Source organism: Anomaloglossus baeobatrachus, chromosome 5 (genome assembly GCF_048569485.1).
Source record: "Anomaloglossus baeobatrachus isolate aAnoBae1 chromosome 5, aAnoBae1.hap1, whole genome shotgun sequence".
Classification (NCBI taxonomy): Eukaryota; Metazoa; Chordata; class Amphibia; order Anura; family Aromobatidae; genus Anomaloglossus; species Anomaloglossus baeobatrachus.
Window position 1 is genome coordinate 6,479,548 of NC_134357.1, and position 23,207 is coordinate 6,502,754.

Here is a 23,207-nt window from a genome sequence, read left to right on the forward strand (position 1 = left end):
GTAGTATATGGAGGGGGTGTAGTGATGTAATATATTGGGTAGAACTGAGGTAATTATATTAGTCCGGCCCTCTAAACCAATCCCAATTTCTCATGCGGCCCCATGGGAAAATTAATTGCCCACCCCTGATCTAGATGGTTATTGGTGAACCTCAAATGGGCCTGGACATGTGCTGGTGTGAGCAGGGGGAACTTGCGTATGCGGCAGAATTTTAATCCATGATGGTAAGTTGTGTTACTAACAGTAATCTTTGAGACTGTGGTCTCTTCAGGTCATTGACCAGGTTCTCCCAAGTAGTTCTGGGCCGATTCCTGACCTTTCTAAGAATCATCCTTACCCCACAAGGTGAGATCTTGCATGGAGCCCCAGACTGAGTAAGATTGACAGTCATCTTGAGTTTCTTCCATTTTCTAATAATAGCGCCAACAGTTGTTGCCTTCTCACCAAGCTGCTTGCCTATTGTCTTATAGCCTTTCCCAGCTTGTGCAGGTCTACAGTGTTGTCCTTGGTGTTCTTAGACAGCTCTTTGGTCTTGGCCATGGTGGAGAGGTTGCGTGTGATTGAGCGTGTGGACAGGTGTCTTATATACAGGTAAGGAGTGCAGAGTAGGAGCTTCTTCCAGAGAAAACCACAGCTCAGAGAGAGCAGAATTCCTGCTGGTCGGTCGGGGGTCAAATACTTATTTCATGTAATAAAATGCAGACTAATTATTTATAAATCAGACAATGGGATTTTCTGGATTTTTTATTCTGTCACAGGTGAAGTTACCTGCGATAATTACAGCCGTTCCATTCTGTGTAGGGGGAAAGTGCAGAATCCGCAGCGGCTCCATTACGGCACTTATTCCCCCCTTTCTACATTACGACCTCTGGAGGGTCTCGCGCCGCGCCTGTTGTGCCTCTCCACGGCTGAATTACTAATCACAGTCTTCTCTCCTCTGCTCCCGTCCGGGGGAAGTTTCCTCCGGTTTGGATAAGATTACATGGAATTGTTCTGGCGTTTCACTTTTTGGGGATTCGTTTTCCGCCCACGTGTTACTTGCCCGGGGTTCAGCCACAAATTTGTGAAAAGTCATTTCATCGTATTAATTATACATCGCTCATTAGAGGGGGCGTCAGCAGCGCTCACTGCCTGCGATGTGTGAGGCCGGCGATACCCTTCTGGGGAGAGTCTGAGCAGCCCCCACAGTTCACACCGATATTAGGATGTTATGGGGGGAGGGGGAGACGCACGAGATTACACCTAAAATCACAAGCAGCGAGCAGAGGACGAAGAACAAGACGCCTTACACACCAGTCACCTCCAGAGCTGCACTCACTATTCTGCTAATACATCGTGTCTAATTCTCCAGTCACCTCCAGAGCTGCACTCACTATTCTGCTGTTATATTGTGTATTATTCTCCAGTCACCTCCAGAGCTGCACTCACTATTCTGCTAATACATCGTGCTTATCCTCCAGTCACCTCCAGAGCTGCACTCACTATTATGCTAATACATCATGTCTTATCCCCCAGTCACCTCCAGAGCTGCACTCACTATTCTGCTAATACATCGTGTCTTATCCTCCAGTCACCTCCGGAGCATTGGTCACTATTCTGCTATTACATTGTGTCTTATCCTCCAGAGCTGCAGTCACTATTCTGCTGTTACGTCATGTCTTATCCTCCAGTCACCTCCAGAGCTGCAGTAACTATTCTGCGGTTACATTATTCCTAATGCTCCAGTCACCTCCAGAGCTGCACTCACTATTCTGCTGTTACATCATGTCTCATCCTCCAGTCACCTCCGGAGCAGTGGTCACTATTCTGCTACTACATTGTGTCTTACCCTCCAGAGCTGCAGTAACTATTCTGCTGTTACATTATGCCTAATGCTCCAGTCACCTCCAGAGCTGCACTCACTATTCTGCTGTTACATCATGTCTTATCCTCCAGTCACCTCCGGAGCAGTGGTCACTATTCTGCTACTACATTGTGTCTTATCCTCCAGAGCTGCAGTAACTATTCTGCTGTTACATTATGCCTAATGCTCCAGTCACCTCCAGAGCTGCACTCTCTATTCTGCTGTTACATCATGTCTTATCCTCCAGTCACCTCCGGAGCAGTGGTCACTATTCTGCTACTACATTGTGTCTTATCCTCCAGAGCTGCAGTCACTATTCTGCTGTTACATCGTGTCTTATTCTCCAGTCACCTCCAGAGCTGTTCTGTGAGGGTCTCTGGTGATCGGCACAATAAAGGTACAACCGAGCTGCAGATTCACAGGAGGTGGGGAGTAGTCCGGAATGATGGGGGTACTCACAGCTGGCAGTGGTCTCCTTTGATTCCCTTGGTGGTACAGTGGCATTTTCCGGTCTGCATTTCACAGATACTGGCGTGTCCATTACATTCACAGGCTGCAAGAGAACAGAGAGGAGGATGAGACCCCGCACAGGACTACATACCCATCATACACTACAGAGGAGGATGAGACCCCGCACAGGACTACATACCCATCATACACTGCAGAGGAGGATGAGACCCCGCACAGGACTACATACCCATCATACACTACAGAGGAGGATGAGACCCCGCACAGGACTACATACCCATCATACACTACAGAGGAGGATGAGACTCCGCACAGGACTACATACCCATCATACACTACAGAGGAGGAGGAGACTCTGCACAGGACTACATACCCATCATACACTACAGAGGAGGATGAGACTCCGCACAGGACTACATACCCATCATACACTGCAGAGGAGGATGAGACCCCGCACAGGACTACATACCCATCATACACTACAGAGGAGGATGAGACCCCGCACAGGACTACATACCCATCATACACTGCAGAGGAGGATGAGACCCCGCACAGGACTACATACCCATCATACACTGCAGAGGAGGATGAGACTCCGCACAGGACTACATACCCATCATACACTACAGAGGAGGATGAGACTCCGCACAGGACTACATACCCATCATACACTGCAGAGGAGGAGGAGACTCCGCACAGGACTACATACCCATCATACACTACAGAGGAGGATGAGACCCCGCACAGGACTACATACCCATCATACACTGCAGAGGAGGATGAGACCCCGCACAGGACTACATACCCATCATACACTACAGAGGAGGATGAGACCCCGCACAGGACTACATACCCATCATACACTACAGAGGAGGATGAGACCCCGCACAGGACTACATACCCATCATACACTACAGAGGAGGATGAGACCCCGCACAGGACTACATACCCATCATACACTACAGAGGAGGATGAGACCCCGCACAGGACTACATACCCATCATACACTGCAGAGGAGGATGAGACTCCGCACAGGACTACATACCCATCATACACTACAGAGGAGGATGAGACCCCGCACAGGACTACATACCCATCATACACTACAGAGGAGGATGAGACCCCGCACAGGACTACATACCCATCATACACTACAGAGGAGGATGAGACCCCGCACAGGACTACATACCCATCATACACTACAGAGGAGGATGAGACCCCGCACAGGACTACATACCCATCATACACTGCAGAGGAGGATGAGACCCCGCACAGGACTACATACCCATCATACACTGCAGAGGAGGATGAGACCCCGCACAGGACTACATACCCATCATACACTACAGAGGAGGATGAGACCCCGCACAGGACTACATACCCATCATACACTACAGAGGAGGATGAGACCCCGCACAGGACTACATACCCATCATACACTGCAGAGGAGGATGAGACCCCGCACAGGACTACATACCCATCATACACTACAGAGGAGGATGAGACCCCGCACAGGACTACATACCCATCATACACTACAGAGGAGGATGAGACCCCGCACAGGACTACATACCCATCATACACTACAGAGGAGGATGAGACCCCGCACAGGACTACATACCCATCATACACTACAGAGGAGGATGAGACTCCGCACAGGACTACATACCCATCATACACTGCAGAGGAGGATGAGACTCCGCACAGGACTACATACCCATCATACACTACAGAGGAGGAGGAGACTCCGCACAGGACTACATACCCATCATACACTGCAGAGGAGGATGAGACTCCGCACAGGACTACATACCCATCATACACTACAGAGGAGGATGAGACCCCGCACAGGACTACATACCCATCATACACTGCAGAGGAGGAGGAGACTCCGCACAGGACTACATACCCATCATACACTGCAGAGGAGGATGAGACTCTGCACAGGACTACATACCCATCATACACTGCAGAGGAGGAGGAGACGCCGCACAGGACTACATACCCATCATACACTGCAGAGGAGGAGGAGACGCCGCACAGGACTACATACCCATCATACACTGCAGAGGAGGAGGAGACTCCGCACGGGACTACATACCCATCATACACTGCAGAGGAGGATGAGACCCCGCACGGGACTACATACCCATCATACACTGCAGAGGAGGATGAGACTCCGCACAGGACTACATACCCATCATACACTACAGAGGAGGAGGAGACTCCGCACAGGACTACATACCCATCATACACTGCAGAGGAGGAGGAGACTCTGCACAGGACTACATACCCATCATACACTACAGAGGAGGATGAGACTCCGCACAGGACTACATACCCATCATACACTACAGAGGAGGATGAGACTCCGCACAGGACTACATACCCATCATACACTACAGAGGAGGATGAGACTCCGCACAGGACTACATACCCATCATACACTACAGAGGAGGATGAGACTCCGCACAGGACTACATACCCATCATACACTGCAGAGGAGGATGAGACTCCGCACAGGACTACATACCCATCATACACTGCAGAGGAGGAGGAGACTCCGCACAGGACTACATACCCATCATACACTGCAGAGGAGGATGAGACTCCGCACAGGACTACATACCCATCATACACTGCAGAGGAGGATGAGACTCTGCACAGGACTACATACCCATCATACACTACAGAGGAGGATGAGACTCCGCACAGGAATACATACCCATCATACACTACAGAGGAGGATGAGACTCCGCACAGGACTACATACCCATCATACACTGCAGAGGAGGATGAGACTCCGCACAGGACTACATACCCATCATACACTGCAGAGGAGGATGAGACTCTGCACAGGACTACATACCCATCATACACTACAGAGGAGGATGAGACTCTGCACAGGAATACATACCCATCATACACTGCAGAGGAGGATGAGACTCCGCACAGGACTACATACCCATCATATACTACAGAGGAGGATGAGACTCCGCACAGGACTACATACCCATCATACACTGCAGAGGAGGAGGAGACTCTGCACAGGACTACATACCCATCATACACTACAGAGGAGGAGGAGACTCTGCACAGGACTACATACCCATCATACACTACAGAGGAGGAGGAGACTCCGCACAGGAATACATACCCATCATACACTACAGAGGAGGACGCGGTGTTGCACACACATTCTGCGGTTTTCGGCAGTTACACACCGGTATCGCACAGCGCCGCTGTAATGGCCTGAATTGAGGCGCTGATCAGGGCAGGAGGGTCAGTGACGGGTTCCTGGGGTTATATAGGGGTGATCAGGAGCTGTGTTGAGCCCCCCATGAATCCATCTGACTCCAGTGCCCCTCATCAAGACGTGAACGTCGCTGGATTTAATGAATCAAGGCCTTTGTGTTTTATTAACATTAATTGCATCATCTCCGCTTGCTGTCAATGAATATATACAACCTGTCGCCATTCAGATGATGGAGGATCTGTCCGAGGATGAACCGTCCCAACCACTCTGCTACTTTTTTCGCGGCGTACCCCATATGCTGAGCATTTTTCACCTACAGAGCGTTTTTCCCCTACAGAGCGATTTTCATTTGCAGAGCATTTTTCATCTGCAGAGCGTTTTTCACCTGCAGAGCGTTTGTCACCTGCAGAGCGTTTGTCACCTGCAGAGCATTTTTCATTTGCAGAGCGTTTGTCACCTGCAGAGCGTTTGTCACCTGCAGAGCATTTTTCATCTGCAGAGCGTTTGTCACCTGCAGAGCGTTTTTCACCTGCAGAGCGTTTTTCATCTGCAGAGCGTTTTTCACCTGCAGAGCGTTTTCACCTGCAGAGCGTTTTCACCTGCAGAGCATTTTTCTCCTGCAGAGCGTTTTCACCTGCAGAGCATTTTTCACCTGCAGAGCGATTGTCTGCTTTTCTCATCAGGTTACGCTGAGTTTTCTGTGTGGACTTTCCCCATAGACTTAGATGCAGAAAATTCGCAGGTAAAAAACCCACAAGCTGCAGAAACGCATTAAACACGCATGAAATCCGCATCTAATGAAGTGAATGCCAGGATGCAACAGCAAAACCACCAGAAAAAGAAGGAAAAAACGATCTGAAAAAAAAAAAAAAAACGCAAGAGAGCCAGGAGACCGGGGGGGGGGGTCACATCATGGGAGGAGAGCCAGGACACCGGGGGGGGGGGGTCACATGGGAGGAGAGCCAGGACACCGGGGGGGGGGGGGTCACATCATGGGAGGAGAGCCAGGACACCGGGGGGGGGGGTCACATGGGAGGAGAGCCAGGACACCGGGGGGGGGTCACATGGGAGGAGAGCCAGGAGACCGGGGGGGGGTCACATGGGAGGAGAGCCAGGACACCGGGGGTCACATGGGAGGAGAGCCAGGAGACCGGGGGGGGGGTCACATGGGAGGAGAGCCAGGAGACCGGGGGGGGGGGTCACATGGGAGGAGAGCCAGGACACCGGGGGGGGGTCACATGGGAGGAGAGCCAGGACACCGGGGGAGGGGGGGTCACATGGGAGGAGAGCCAGGAGACCGGGGGTCACATGGGAGGAGAGCCAGGGCACCGGGGGTCACATGAAAGGAGAGCCAGGACACCGGGGGGGGGGGGGTCACATGGGAGGAGAGCCAGGACACCGGGGGGGGTCACATGGGAGGAGAGCCAGGACAACGGGGGTCACATGGGAGGAGAGCCAGGAGACCGGGGGGGGGGGTCACATGGGAGGAGAGCCAGGACAACGGGGGTCACATGGGAGGAGAGCCAGGAGACCGGGGGGGGGGGTCACATGGGAGGAGAGCCAGGACACCGGGGGTCACATGGGAGGAGAGCCAGGAGACCGGGGGGGGGGTCACATGGGAGGAGAGCCAGGAGACCGGGGGGGGGGGGGTCACATGGGAGGAGAGCCAGGACACCGGGGGGGGGGTCACATGGGAGGAGAGCCAGGACACCGGGGGAGGGGGGGTCACATGGGAGGAGAGCCAGGACACCGGGGGTCACATGGGAGGAGAGCCAGGACACCGGGGGTCACATGGAAGGAGAGCCAGGACACCGGGGGGGGGGGGTCACATGGGAGGAGAGCCAGGACACCGGGGGGGGTCACATGGGAGGAGAGCCAGGACAACGGGGGTCACATGGGAGGAGAGCGAGGACACCGAGGGTCACATGGGGGGAGAGCCAGGACACCGGGGGTCACATGGGAGGAGAGCCAGGAGACCGGGGGTCACATGGGAGGAGAGCCAGGAGATCGGGGGTCACATGGGAGGAGAGCCAGGAGACCGGGGGTCACATGGGAGGAGAGCCAGGACACCGGGGGTCACATGAAAGGAGAGCCAGGACATTGGGGGGGGGGGGGGGGGGAGAGCCAGGACACCGGGGGTCACATGGGGGGAGAGCGAGGACACCGGGGGTCACATGGGGGGAGAGCCAGGACACCGGGGGTCACATGGGAGGAGAGCCAGGACACCGGGGGTCACATGGGAGGAGAGCCAGGAGACCGGGGATCACATGGGAGGAGAGCCAGGACACCGGGGGTCACATGGGAGGAGAGCCAGGACATTGGGGGGAGGGTCACATGGGAGGAGAGCCAGGACACCGGGGGGGGGGGGGGGGTCACATGGGAGGAGAGCCAGGACAACGGGGGTCACATGGGAGGAGAGCCAGGACAACGGGGGTCACATGGGAGGAGAGCCAGGACAACGGGGGTCACATGGGAGGAGAGCCAGGACAACGGGGGTCACATGGGAGGAGAGCCAGGACAACGGGGGTCACATGGGATGAGAGCCAGGACAACGGGGCTCACATGGGAGGAGAGCCTGGACACCGGGGGTCTAATGGGGGGAGAGCGAGGACACCGGGGGTCGCATGGGGGGAGAGCCAGGACACCGGGGTCACATGGGGGGAGAGCCAGGACACCGGGGGTCACATGGGGGGAGAGCCAGGACACCGGGGGTCACATGGGGGGAGAGCCAGGACACCGGGGGTCACATGGGGGGAGAGCCAGGACACCGGGGGTCACATGGGGGAGAGCCAGGACACCGGGGGTCACATGGGGGGAGAGCCAGGACACCGGGGGTCACATGGGGGGAGAGCCAGGACACCGGGGGTCACATGGGGGAGAGCCAGGACACCGGGGGTCACCAATTAGTACAAATCTATTCCCAGCTTTCTTATGATATGTGTGGGCCGTATCTATCGGCCACGTCATATGCGCAGGTGTCGGTGCACCACGTGGCGGCTCCTGTCAGGCAGAATGAGTCCGGCACTGACACATTGTAACGGAATTTGCTCGGCGGAGAATTAAATTGCTTTTCTTTCTTTCTGTACAGGCCTCAGGGACAATAAATCCCGGGTGAAGGGTTTAGCACAGGTCAAGCTGCCGGCCCCAGATTAATTCACTCCGGCTGCATTTTGTAAAGCGGTGATTTGCAGGACGCGGAGGAAATGGCTTTTTCTCAGGAAATCAGGGAATGCCGAGCAATCAGTTTCAGCGTCACATTGTGGCTAATGGCTGGAGGCTGAAACTGATGGATGATTGTGCACAGCGCGAGGTGCACACCTGGACCGCGGCCGCAGATCACGGGGGAGGCCGCAGATCACGGGGGAGGCCGCAGATCACGGGGGAGGCCGCAGATCACGGGGGAGGCCGCAGATCACGGGGGAGGCCGCAGATCACGGGGGAGGCCGCAGATCACGGGGGAGGCCGCAGATCACGGGGGAGGCCGCAGATCACAGGGGAGGCCACAGATCACAGGGGAGGCCGCAGATCACGGGGGAGGTCGCAGATCACGGGGGAGGTCGCAGATCACAAAGGAGGCCGCAGATCACAGGGAGGCCGCAGATCACGGGGGAGGCCGCATAAAACGGGGGAGGCCGCAGATCACGGGGGAGGCCGCAAATCACGGGGGAGGCCGCAGATCACAGGGGAGGCCGCAGATCACAGGGGAGGCCACAGATCACAGGGGAGGCCGCAGATCACAGGGGAGGCCGCAGATCACAGGGGAGGCCGCAGATCACAAAGGAGGCCGCAGATCACAGGGGAGGCCGCAGATCACGGGGGAGGCCGCAGATCACGGGGGAGGCCGCAGATCACGGGGGAGGCCGCAGATCACGGGGGAGGCCGCAGATCACGGGGGAGGCCGCAGATCACGGGGGAGGCCGCAGATCACAGGGGAGGCCGCAGATCACAGGGGAGGCCGCAGATCACGGGGAGGCCGCAGATCACAAAGGAGGCCGCAGATCACGGGGAAGGCCGCAGATCACGGGGGAAGGCCGCAGATCACGGGGGAGGCCGCAGATCACGGGGGAGGCCGCAGATCACGGGGAGGCCGCAGATCACGGGGGAGGCCGCAGATCACGGGGGAGGCCGCAGATCACGGGGAAGGCCGCAGATCACGGGGGAGGCCGCAGATCACGGGGGAGGCCGCAGATCACGGGGGAGGCCGCAGATCACGGGGGAGGCCGCAGATCACGGGGGAGGCCGCAGATCACGGGGGAGGCCGCAGATCACGGGGGAGGCCGCAGATCACGGGGGCGGCTGCAGATCACGGGGGCGGCTGCAGACCATGGGCACGGCTGCAGATCACGGGGGCGGCCGCAGATCACAGGGGAGGCTGCAGAAAACGGGGGAGGCCGCAGATCACAGGGGAAACCGCAGAAAACGGGGGAGGCCGCAGAAAAAGGGGGAGGCCGCAGAAAACGGGGGAGGCCGCAGATCACAGGGGAGGCCGCGGCTGCAGATCACGGGGGAGGCCGCAGATCACAGGGGAGGCTGCAGATCACGGGGGTAGCCGCGGATCACGGGGGAAGCCGCAGATCACAAGGGCGGTTGCAGATCACAGGGGAAGCCGCAGATCACGGGGGCGGCTGCAGATCACGGGGGAAGCTGCAGAAAATGGGGGAGGCCGCAGATCACAGGGGAGGCCGCGGCTGCAGATCACGGGGGAGGCCGCAGATCACAGGGGAGGCTGCAGATCACGGGGGAAGCCGCAGATCACGGGGGCGGCTGCAGATCACGGGGGAAGCCGCAGATCACGGGGGAAGCCGCAGATCACGGGGGCGGCTGCACATCATGCGGGTGGCTGCAGATCATGGGGGTGGCGGCGGCAGTGGATCAGGGGGCGGCCCGGCCCATTATATAACAAGGGTGGGTGCGCGTGGCCGAATATTTATAGGAAAGTATTCACACACCCCGACACAGACAGGCGGAAGACGGGGGTCTCTGCTTCATTTCTTCATCTATAGGAACTACACAAAGAATCCGCCCCCTGTACTGAGAAGACCCCAGATGACACCAAAGCCCGAATTCATCAAGAAACTGACAAATTCATCATCATTTACACCAAAGTGTTGGGCAGCCCGCGACGAAGGCCGGCGAGCCGCAGCAGATACGAGTGGAGGGCGGCAGATACAAGAGGAGGGCGGCAGATACGAGCGGAGGGCGGCAGATACAAGCGGAGGGCGGCAGATACAAGCGGAGGGCGGCAGATACAAGCGGAGGGCGGCAGATACGAGAGGAGGGCGGCAGATACGAGAGGAGGGCGGCAGATACGAGCGGAGAGCAGCAGATACGAGCGGAGAGCGGCAGATACAAGAGGAGGGCGGCAGATACAAGAGGAGGGCGGCAGATACGAGCGGAGAGCAGCAGATACCAGAGTAGAGCGGCAGATACAAGCGGAGAGCAGCAGATACAAGCGGAGGGCAGCAGATACAAGAGGAGGGCGGCAGATACAAGAGGAGAGCGGCAGATACGAGCGGAGAGCGGCAGATACGAGCGGAGGGCGGCAGATACAAGAGGAGGGCGGCAGATACGAGAGGAGGGCGGCAGATACGAGCGGAGGGCGGCAGATACAAGCGGAGGGCGGCAGATACAAGCGGAGGGCGGCAGATACAAGCGGAGGGCGGCAGATACGAGCGGAGAGCAGCAGATACAAGCGGAGAGCAGCAGATACAAGCGGAGCGCGGCAGATACGAGCGGAGAGCAGCAGATACAAGAGGAGGGCGGCAGATACAAGAGGAGGGCGGCAGATACGAGCGGAGGGCAGCAGATACGAGCGGAGAGCAGCAGATACAAGAGGAGGGAAGCAGATACAAGAGGAGGGCGGCAGATAAGGAGCGGAGGGCAGCCAATGCGAGCGGAGAGCAGAAGATGCGAGCGGAGAGCAGAAGATACAAGAGGAGGGTGGCACATACAAGTGGAGAGCAGCAGATACGAGCGGAGAGCAGCAGATACAAGAGGAGGGTGGCACATACAAGTGGAGAGCAGCAGATACAAGTGAAGGGCGGCAGATACAAGAGGAGGGAGGCAGATAAGGAGCGGAGGGCGGCAGATAAGGAGCGGAGGGCGGCAGATAAGGAGCGGAGGGCGGCCGATGCGAGCGGAGGGCGGCCGATGCGAGCGGAGGGCGGCCGATGCGAGCGGAGGGCGGCCGATGCGAGCGGAGGGCGGCCGATGCGAGCGGAGGGCGGCCGATGCGAGCGGAGGGCGGCCGATGCGAGCGGAGGGCGGCCGATGCGAGCGGAGGGCGGCCGATACGAGAGGAGGGCGGCAGATACGAGAGGAGGGCGGCAGATACGAGCGGAGGGCAGCAGATATTCCCTAAGATCTGCAGGGCCCAGGATACCAGGATGAGCCATCGTGAACCCCATGAGCGGCCGGCATTGTCTGGGAGCGCGGCGGCTTGGCTCAGCGCCAGCACTGGCGGGCACAGATGACGGGATGGTGGCAGCTGGACCAGCGCAGGCTTTTATGCTGCCATCGATCCGCGGCATTGATTTTTAGAGTCTCTATTAAAATAACTCTGAGTGTTAAAACTAACAGTCTGGTAATGGTGGCGTGTGGGGGAGGGGGGACGAGACCAGTCACAGCCGGGGCGGACATATCACCGGGGCCATCTGTGCCGCTGCAGGGGCCCAGGAGGTCGGGGGCCACATCTACCCGTCCTCCGGGGGGTCAGGCAGGGAGGGCTGGGGGTCCTGGTACATTACACCCCCAAGTAATGACTGTGTGCACCTGCCCCTCTGATGTGTACCGCACTGCGGAGTATGTCAGCGCTATAGAAACATGTTATTATAAGGGCTGATTCATACAGCGCACTCATACCGCTGTGCCAAGAGGGGGCAGAAAGAAAACAGGGGGACCCGACACTAATACCAGAACCAAGGAGAAGCACCCCCAGCAACACAAGAACCAAGGAGAACCACCCCCAGCAACACCAGAACCAAGGAAAAACCACCCCCAGCAACACCAGAACCAAGGAAAACCACCCCCAGCAACACCAGAACCAAAGAGAACCACCACCGGCAACATCAGAACCAAGGAGAACCACCACCGGCAACATCAGAACCAAGGAGAACCACCCCCGGCAACACCAGAACCAAGGAGAACCACCCCCAGCAACACCAGAACCAAGGAGAACCACCCCCAGCAACACCAGAACCAAGGAAAACCACCCCCAGCAACACCAGAACCAAGGAAAACCACCCCCAGCAACACCAGAACCAAAGAGAACCACCACCGGCAACATCAGAACCAAGGAGAACCACCACCGGCAACATCAGAACCAAGGAGAACCACCCCCGGCAACACCAGAACCAAGGAGAACCACCCCCAGCAACACCAGAACCAAGGAAAACCACCCCCAGCAACACCAGAACCAAGGAAAACCACCCCCAGCAACACCAGAACCAAGGAAAACCACCCCCAGCAACACCAGAACCAAGGAAAACCACCCCCAGCAACACCAGAACCAAGGAAAACCACCCCCAGCAACACCAGAACCAAGGAAAACCACCCCCAGCAACACCAGAACCAAGGAAAACCACCCCCAGCAACACCAGAACCAAGGAGAACCACCCCCAGCAACACCAGAACCAAGGAAAACCACCCCCAGCAACACCAGAACCAAGGAAAACCACCCCCAGCAACACCAGAACCAAGGAAAACTACCCCCAGCAACACCAGAACCAAGGAAAACCACCCCCAGCAACACCAGAACCAAGGAGAACCACCCCCAGCAACACCAGAACCAAGGAAAACCACCCCCAGCAACACCAGAACCAAGGAAAACCACCCCCAGCAACACCAGAACCAAGGAGAAGCACCCCCAGCAACACCAGAACCAAGGAGAAGCACCCCCAGCAACACCAGAACCAAGGAAAACCACCCCCAGCAACACCAGAACCAAGGAGAACCACCCCCAGCAACACCAGAACCAAGGAAAACCACCCCCAGCAACACCAGAACCAAGGAGAACCACCCCCAGCAACACCAGAACCAAGGAGAACCACCACCGGCAACATCAGAACCAAGGAGAACCACCCCCAGCAAGATTAGAACCAAGGAGAAGCACCCCCAGCAACACCAGAACCAAGGAGAAGCACCCCCAGCAACACCAGAACCAAGGAGAAGCACCCCCAGCAACACCAGAACCAAGGAAAACCACCCCCAGCAACACCAGAACCAAGGAAAACCACCCCCAGCAACACCAGGACCAAGGAGAACCACCCCCAGCAACACCAGAACCATGGAGAACCACCACCGGCAACATCAGAACCAAGGAGAACCACCCCCAGCAAGACCAGAACCAAGGAAAACCACCCCCAGCAACACCAGAACCAAGGAGAACCACCCCCAGCAACACCAGAACCAAGGAAAACCACCCCCAGCAACACCAGAACCAAGGAGAACCACCCCCAGCAACACCAGAACCAAGGAGAACCACCACCGGCAACACCAGGACCAAGGAGAACCACCCCCAGCAACACCAGAACCAAGGAGATCCACCCCCAGCAACACCAGAACCAAGGAGAACCACCCCCAGCAACACCAGAACCAAGGAGAACCACCACTGGCAACATCAGAACCAAGGAGAACCACCACCGGCAACACCAGAACCAAGGAGATCTACCCCCAGCAACACCAGAACCAAGGAGAACCACCCCCAGCAACACCCTAACCAAGGAGAACCCCCCACCAGCAACACCAGAACCAAGGAGAACCACCCCCAGCAACACCAGAACCTCGGGCATCAAACGTCTTTGGCGCAGTGATTACATTCTATATCGTCTGCGGTTCTGATCCACTTTTCGTTGCAATATGCATCTGCCATGTTTGCTCTCCTGTGTCAGGCTTCTCTGCAGTTCTTGCATTCTTTGCTGACCCCTGTGACCTGTAGCAGTGGTTCTGTGGATGGGTCACATGACTGGGCTGCTGACAGTCGCTCCTTATCCGCTGATTATCTCCCTTATTAGCAGGGAATGGATTGTTAGCCACATCATGGCTGCGGTAACGGCTGCGTGCGGCACCGATGCTGCAGATAAGATTTACATCCCGTGATTACCGCGGAACGTCTGCAACACATAATGGAGTAATAAGACGAGACAACGAGAGGAAAGCAACACAAGAGAGGGAAGAAATGTGCCCCGCGCTCATTCATCACTGCCACGTCCCCCGCAGCCACCGCACACCGGAGCGCCGCCGCCGCCGCCGATATCAATGGAGGCAATTATAAGATTATCATTAATCCTCGGCATGAAATCAAATAACTATGAGCGAGATAAAGCATCGCGCCATAAATCACCGCGCCAAACCTCCCCGCTACAACCGAGCCGGGGCAGCACGGGCTCATCAATTACCAGGCCCAAATTCTGCTGGGCCCCGGCAAAAAGTCTACACGCCCTCCACCATGACCAACCGCCAAGAAGGACCGCAACGCCTGCAATCACCAGCGTCAGCCGCCGATAACACCGCCACTATATAACCACAAGCTGGAATGTGAGTAACGGGCAATGTCCGGGCAAAAGGCCGAATACTACAGGAGAAGAATATACAATCCACAACGATGATGGAGCGAAAGGCTGATGAGAAACATGACAAGAGCAAGAAGTCACCCCCAAAATAACGGACAAAAGTCTGCTTCAACCACCACTAGAGGGAGCTCCCTGTATACAGAGATACATGATAAGATCCTGTCTGCAGCCACCACTAGGGGAAGCTCCCTGTATACAGAGATACATGATAAGATTCTGTCTGCAGCCACCACTAGGGGGAGCTCCCTGTATACAGAGATACATGATAAGATCCTGTCTGCAGCCACCACTAGGGGGATCTCCCTGTATACAGAGATACATGATAAGATCCTGTCTGCAGCCACCACTAGGGGGAGCTCCCTGTATACAGAGATACATGATAAGATCCTGTCTGCAGCCACCACTAGGGGGAGCTCCCTGTATACAGAGATACATGATAAGATCCTGTCTGCAGCCACCACTAGAGGGAGCTCCCTGTATACAGAGATACATGATAAGATCCTGTCTGACAGCCACCACTAGGGGGAGCTCCCTGTATACAGAGATACATGATAAGATCCTGTCTGCAGCCACCACTAGGGGGAGCTCCCTGTATACAGAGATACATGATAAGATCCTGTCTGCAGCCACCACTAAGGGGAGCTCCCTGTATACAGAGATACATGATAAGATCCTGTCTGCAGTCACCACTAGGGGGAGCTCCCTGTATACAGAGATACATGATAAGATCCTGTCTGCAGTCACCACTAGGGGGAGCTCCCTGTATACAGAGATACATGATAAGATCCTGTCTGCAGCCACCACTAGGGGGAGCTCCCTGTATACAGAGGTACATGATAAGATCCTGTCTGCAGTCACCACTAGGGGGAGCTCCCTGTATACAAAGATACATGATAAGATCCTGTCTGCAGTCACCACTAGGGGGAGCTCCCTGTATACAGAGATACATGATAAGATCCTGTCTGCAGCCACCACTAGGGGGAGCTCCCTGTATACAGAGGTACATGATAAGATCCTGTCTGCAGTCACCACTAGGGGGAGCTCCCTGTATACAGAGATACATGATAAGATCCTGTCTGCAGTCACCACTAGGGGGAGCTCCCTGTATACAGAGATACATGATAAGATCCTGTCTGCAGTCACCACTAGGGGGAGCTCCCTGTATACAGAGATACATGATAAGATCCTGTATGCAGTCACCACTAGGGGGAGCTCCCTGTATACAGAGATACATGATAAGATCCTGTCTGCAGTCACCACTAGGGGGAGCTCCCTGTATACAGAGATACATGATAAGATCCTGTCTGGAGCCACCACTAGGGGGAGCTCCCTGTATACAGAGATACATGATAAGATCCTGTCTGCAGCCACCACTAGAGGGAGCTCCCTGTATACAGAGATACATGATAAGATCCTGTCTGCAGCCACCACTAGGGGGAGCTCCCTGTATACAGAGATACATGATAAGATCCTGTCTGCAGCCACCACTAGGGGGAGCTCCCTGTATACAGAGATACATGATAAGATCCTGTCTGCAGCCACCACTAGGGGGAGCTCCCTGTATACAGAGATACATGATAAGATCCTGTCTGCAGCCACCACTAAGGGGAGCTCCCTGTATACAGAGATACGTGATAAGATCCTGTCTGCAGTCACCACTAGGGGGAGCTCCCTGTATACAGAGATACATGATAAGATCCTGTCTGCAGTCACCACTAGGGGGAGCTCCCTGTATACAGAGATACATGATAAGATCCTGTCTGCAGTCACCACTAGGGGGAGCTCCCTGTATACAGAGATACATGATAAGATCCTGTCTGCAGTCACCACTAGGGGGAGCTCCCTGTATACAGAGATACATGATAAGATCCTGTCTGCAGTCACCACTAGGGGGAGCTCCCTGTATACAGAGATACATGATAAGATCCTGTCTGCAGTCACCACTAGGGGGAGCTCCCTGTATACAGAGATACATGATAAGATCCTGTCTGGAGCCACCACTAGGGGGAGCTCCCTGTATTCAGAGATACATGATAAGATCCTGTCTGCAGCCACCACTAGGGGGAGCTCCCTGTATACAGAGATACATGATAAGATCCTGTCTGCAGCCACCACTAGGGGGAGCTCCCTGTATACAGAGATACATGATAAGATCCTGTCTGCAGCTACCACTAGGGAGAGCTCCCTGTATACAGAGATACATGATAAGATCCTGTCTGCAGCCACCACTAGGGGGAGCTCCCTGTATACAGAGATACATGATAAGATCCTGTCTGCAGCCACCACTAGGGGGAGCTCCCTGTATACAGAGACACATGATAAGATTCTGTCTGCAGCCACCACTAGAGGGAGCTCCCTGTATACAGAGATACATGATAAGATCCTGTTTGCAGTCACCACTAGGGGGAGCTCCCTGTATACAGAGATACAGGATAAGATCCTGTCTGCAGTCACCACTAGGGGGAGCTCCCTGTATACAGAGATACATGATAAGATCCTGTCTGCAGCCACCACTAGGGGGAGCTCCCTGTATACAGATACATGATAAGATCCTGTCTGCAGCCACCACTAGGGGGAGCTCCATGTATACAGAGATACATGATAAGATCCTGTCTGCAGTCACCACTAGGGGGAGCTCCATGTATACAGATACATGATAAGATCCTGTCTGCAGCCACCACTAGGGGGAGCTCCCTGTATACAGATACATGATAAGATCCTGTCTGCAGCCACCACTAGAAGGAGCTCCCTGTATACAGATATACATGATAAGATCCTGTCTGCAGTCACCACTAGGGGGAGCTCCCTGTATACAGAGATACATGATAAGATCCTGTCTGCAGTCACCACTAGGGGGAGCTCCCTGTATACAGAGATACATGATAAGATCCTGTCTGCAGTCACCACTAGGGGGAGCTCCCTGTATACAGAGATACATGATAAGATCCTGTCTGCAGTCACCACTAGGGGGAGCTCCCTGTATACAGAGATACATGATAAGATCCTGTCTGGAGCCACCACTAGGGGGAGCTCCCTGTATTCAGAGATACATGATAAGATCCTGTCTGCAGCCACCACTAGGGGGAGCTCCCTGTATACAGAGATACATGATAAGATCCTGTCTGCAGCCACCACTAGGGGGAGCTCCCTGTATACAGAGATACATGATAAGATCCTGTCTGCAGCCACCACTAGGGGGAGCTCCCTGTATACAGATATACATGATAAGATCCTGTCTGCAGTCACCACTAGGGGGAGCTCCCTGTATACAGAGATACATGATAAGATCCTGTCTGCAGTCACCACTAGGGGGAGCTCCCTGTATACAGATATACATGATAAGATCCTGTCTGCAGCCACCACTAGGGGGAGCTCCCTGTATACAGAGATACATGATAAGATCCTGTCTGCAGCCACCACTAGGGGGAGCTCCCTGTATACAGCGATACATGATAAGATCCTGTCTGCAGTCACCACTATGGGGAGCTCCCTGTATACAGATACATGATAAGATCCTGTCTGCAGTCACCACTAGGGGGAGCTCCCTGTATACAGATACATGATAAGATCCTGTCTGCAGCCACCACTAGGGGGAGCTCCATGTATACAGAGATACATGATAAGATCCTGTCTGCAGCCACCACTAGAAGGAGCTCCCTGTATACAGATATACATGATAAGATCCTGTCTGCAGCCACCACTAGGGGGAGCTCCCTGTATACAGATATACATGATAAGATCCTGTCTGCAGTCACCACTATGGGGAGCTCCCTGTATACAGCGATACATAAGATCCTGTCTGCAGCCACCACTAGGGGGAGCTCCCTGTATACAGAGATACATGATAAGATCTTGTCTGCAGCCACCACTAGAGGGAGCTCCCTGTATACAGAGATACATAAGATCCTGTCTGTAGTCACCACTAGGGGGAGCTCCCTGTATACAGAGATACATGATAAAATCCTGTCTGTAGTCACCACTAGGGAGAGCTCCCTGTATACAGAGATACACAAGATCCTGTCTGTAGTCACCACTAGGGGGAGCTCCCTGTATACAGAGATACATGATAAGATCCTGTCTGTAGTCACCACTAGGGGGAGCTCCCTGTATACAGAGATACATGATAAAATCCTGTCTGTAGTCACCACTAGGGAGAGCTCCCTGTATACAGAGATACACAAGATCCTGTCTGTAGTCACCACTAGGGGGAGCTCCCTGTATACAGAGATACATGATAAGATCCTGTCTGCAGCCACCACTAGGGGGAGCTCCCTGTATACAGAGATACATGATAAGATCCTTTCTGCAGTCACAACTAGGGGGAGCTCCCTGTATACAGAGATACATGATAAGATCCTGTCTGCAGCCTCCACTAGGGGGAGCTCCCTGTATACAGAGATACATGATAAGATCCTTTCTGCAGTCACCACTAGGGGGAGCTCCCTGTATACAGAGATACATGATAAGATCCTGTCTGCAGCCACCACTAGAGGGAGCTCCCTGTATACAGAGATACATGATAAGATCCTGTCTGCAGCCACCACTAGAGGGAGCTCCCTGTATACAGAGATACATGATAAGACCCTGTCTTCAGCCACCACTAGGGGGAGATCCCTGTATACAGAGACACATGATAAGATCCTGTCTGCAGCCACCACTAGGGGGAGCTCCCTGTATACAGAGATACATGATAAGATCCTGTCTGCAGTCACCACTAGGGGGAGCTCCCTGTATACAGAGATACATGATAAGATCCTGTCTGCAGTCACCACTATGGGGAGCTCCCTGTATACAGAGATACATGATAAGATAATGTCTGCAGCCACCACTAGAGGGAGCTCCCTGTATACAGAGATACATGATAAGATCCTGTCTGCAGTCACCACTAGGGGGAGCTCCCTGTATACAGAGATACATGATAAGATCCTGTCTGCAGCCACCACTAGGGGGAGCTCCCTGTATACAGATACATGATAAGATCCTGTCTGCAGCCACCACTATGGGGAGCTCCCTGTATACAGAGACACATGATAAGATCCTGTCTGCAGCCACCACTATGGGGAGCTCCCTGTATACAGAGATACATGATAATATCCTATCTGCAGCCACCACTAGGGGGAGCTCCCTGTATACAGAGATACATGATAAGATCCTGTCTGCAGCTACCACTAGGGGGAGCTCCCTGTATACAGAGATACATGATAGGATCCTGTCTGCAGCCTCCACTAGGGGGAGCTCCCTGTATACAGAGATACATGATAAGATCCTGTCTGCAGCCACCACTATGGGGAGCTCCCTGTATACAGAGACACATGATAAGATCCTGTCTGCAGCCACCACTATGGGGAGCTCCCTGTATACAGAGACACATGATAAGATCCTGTCTGCAGCCACCACTATGGGGAGCTCCCTGTATACAGAGATACATGATAATATCCTATCTGCAGCCACCACTAGGGGGAGCTCCCTGTATACAGAGATACATGATAAGATCCTGTCTGCAGCTACCACTAGGGGGAGCTCCCTGTATACAGAGATACATGATAGGATCCTGTCTGCAGCCTCCACTAGGGGGAGCTCCCTGTATACAGAGATACATGATAAGATCCTGTCTGCAGCCACCACTAGGGGGAGCTCCCTGTATACAGAGATACATGATAAGATCCTGTCTGCAGCCACCACTAGGGGGAGCTCCCTGTATACAGAGATACATGATAAGATCATGTCTGCAGCCACCACTAGGGGGAGCTCCCTGTATACAGAGATACATGATAAGATCCTGTCTGCAGCCACCACTATGGGGAGCTCCCTGTATACAGAGACACAGTACAAACAAAAATTTTGTACACACCTTCTCATTCAAAGAGTTTTCTTTATTTTCATGACTCTGAAAATTGTAGATTCACATTGAAGGCATCAAAACTATGAATTAACACATGTGCAATTAAACAAGTGAAAATATGTCTTATATTCCAGATTCTTCAGTCGCCGCCTTTTCCTTTGATTACTGCTTTGCACACTCTTGGCATTCTCTTCATGAGCTTCAAGAGGTAGTCACCGGAAATGGTCTTCACTTCACAGGTGCGCCCTGTCAGGGTTAATAAGTGAGATTTCTTGCCTTATAAATGGGCTTGGGACCATCAGTTGTGTTGTGCAGAAGTCTGGTGGATACAGCTGATAGTCCTACTGAATAGACTGTTAGAATTTCTATTATGGCAAGAAAAAAGCAGCCAAGTAAAGAAAAACGAGTGGCCATCATTACTTTAAGAAATGAAGGTGTCAGTCCGAAAAATTGGGAAAACTTTGAAAAGTGTCCCCAAGTGCAGTGACAAAAACCATCAGACGCTACAAAGAAACTGGCTCACATGAGGACCGCCCCAGGAAAGGAAGACCAAGAGTCACCTCTACTGCGGAGGATAAGTTTATCCGAGTCACCAGCCTCAGAAATCGCAGGTTAACAGCAGCTCAGATTAGAGACCAGGTCAATGCCACACAGAGTTCTAGCAGAAGACACATCTCTAGAACAACTGTTAAGAGGAGACTTTGTGCAGCAGCCTTCATGGTAAAATAGCTGCTAGGAAACTGCAAAGGACAGGCAACAAGAAGAAGAGACTTGTTTGGGATAAAGAACACAAGGAATGGACATTAGACCAGTGGAAATCTGTGCTTTGGTCTGATGAGTCCAAATTTGAGATCTTGAACGGATGGACTCTACATGTCTGGTTCCCACCGTGAAGCATGGTGGAGAAGGTGTGATGGTGGTGGGGGGGGGGGGGCTTTGCTGGTGACACTGTTGGGGATTTATTCACAATTGAAGGCATACTGAAACAGCATGGCTACCACAGCATCTTGCAGCGGCGTGCTATTCAATCCGGTTTGCGTTTAGTTGGACCATCATTTATTTTTCAACAGGACAATGACCCCAAACACCCCTCCAGGCTGTGTAAGGGCTATTTGACTAAGAAGGAGAGTGATGGGGGCTACACCAGATGACCTGGCCTCCACAGTCACCAGACCTCAACCCAATCGAGATGGTTTGGGGTGAGCTGGACCCAGAGTGAAGGCAAAAGGGCCAACAAGTGCTAAGCATCTCTGGGAACTCCTTCAAGACTGTTGGAGAACCATTTCCGGTGACTGCCTCTTGAAGCTCATGAAGAGAATGCCAAGAGCGTGCAAAGCAGTAATCAAAGCAAAACGCGGCTACTGTGAAGAACCTAGAATATAAGACATATTTTCAGTTGTTTCACACTGTTGTTAGGTATTTCATTCCACATGTGGTAATTCATAGTTTTGATGCCTTCAATGTGAATCTACAATTTTCAGAGTCATGAAAATAAAGAAAACTCTGAATGAGAAGGTGTGTCCAAACTTTTGGTCTGTACTGTCCAGGATAAGATACCCGGCATACATAGGCTCAGTTACTTGCTGTGATGATAGTCTGTGAGGTGAACAGCTTGTTGTCCAGACTGATACATTGTAACAGAGGATGGTGCAGACTTGATACACAGTATTCCTCCTGCTTCTGCAGAATACTGGCTTCTGCGGGTTGTTATCGTTCACAGACAGCTGACATTCTGCAATACTTCTTATTATAGGTTGGGTTTTGAAAGCCGTGGCTGAATGCTGCTGGCACAGCTGAGGGTTCGTCACAATGTACCGATTTCTCGGTGTGGCTTCCATCTATATGTGGCGCTGCTGTGATGTATCAGGACCCGGCTTCTGCTGCAGGTCATTACTCCGCAGCCTCCACCTTCAGGAGCGGAGCTGTCAGCCCTGTGCGGACGCTGCGCGGCTCACGGTCATGGCGGCGGCGTCTGTGCGCAGAGGCCAGATGATGGCTTTCTCTAATGCGAGCCGGTGTTTCTTGTTCTCCCGCTGTCACACGCCGCCATGAATTATGAGCGTCAGACCTCATCTGCTCCAGTCAATAACCCTCCGCCCTGCGCTGCAGACACATTCTGCCGCCATTTGTTTGCGAAAGTGACACGAGGCGAGATCAGTTATTAAAAAACGCCGCGCATTTCACATCCAGACAAAACGAGATTCTGCCGAGACGGCGACCGAGAAACCG

The 23,207-nt window shown here is 54.0% G+C and overlaps 1 protein-coding gene across 29 annotated transcripts in view; it reads right to left on the reverse strand.

Annotated features, from left to right (window-relative positions):
* ATRNL1 (attractin like 1) overlaps positions 1-23,207 on the reverse strand; it is a 721,691-nt gene that overhangs the window by 456,367 nt on the left and 242,117 nt on the right. For all 29 annotated transcript variants that reach the window (XR_012754170.1, XR_012754182.1, XR_012754180.1 and 26 more), the window contains exon 20: positions 2,303-2,396. Coding sequence is in view for 1 of the 29 variants with exons in the window: in XM_075348149.1 (XP_075204264.1) it covers positions 2,303-2,396 (94 nt within the window). In the remaining 28 variants the exon portion in view is untranslated. The remainder of the gene's footprint in view (positions 1-2,302; positions 2,397-23,207) is intronic.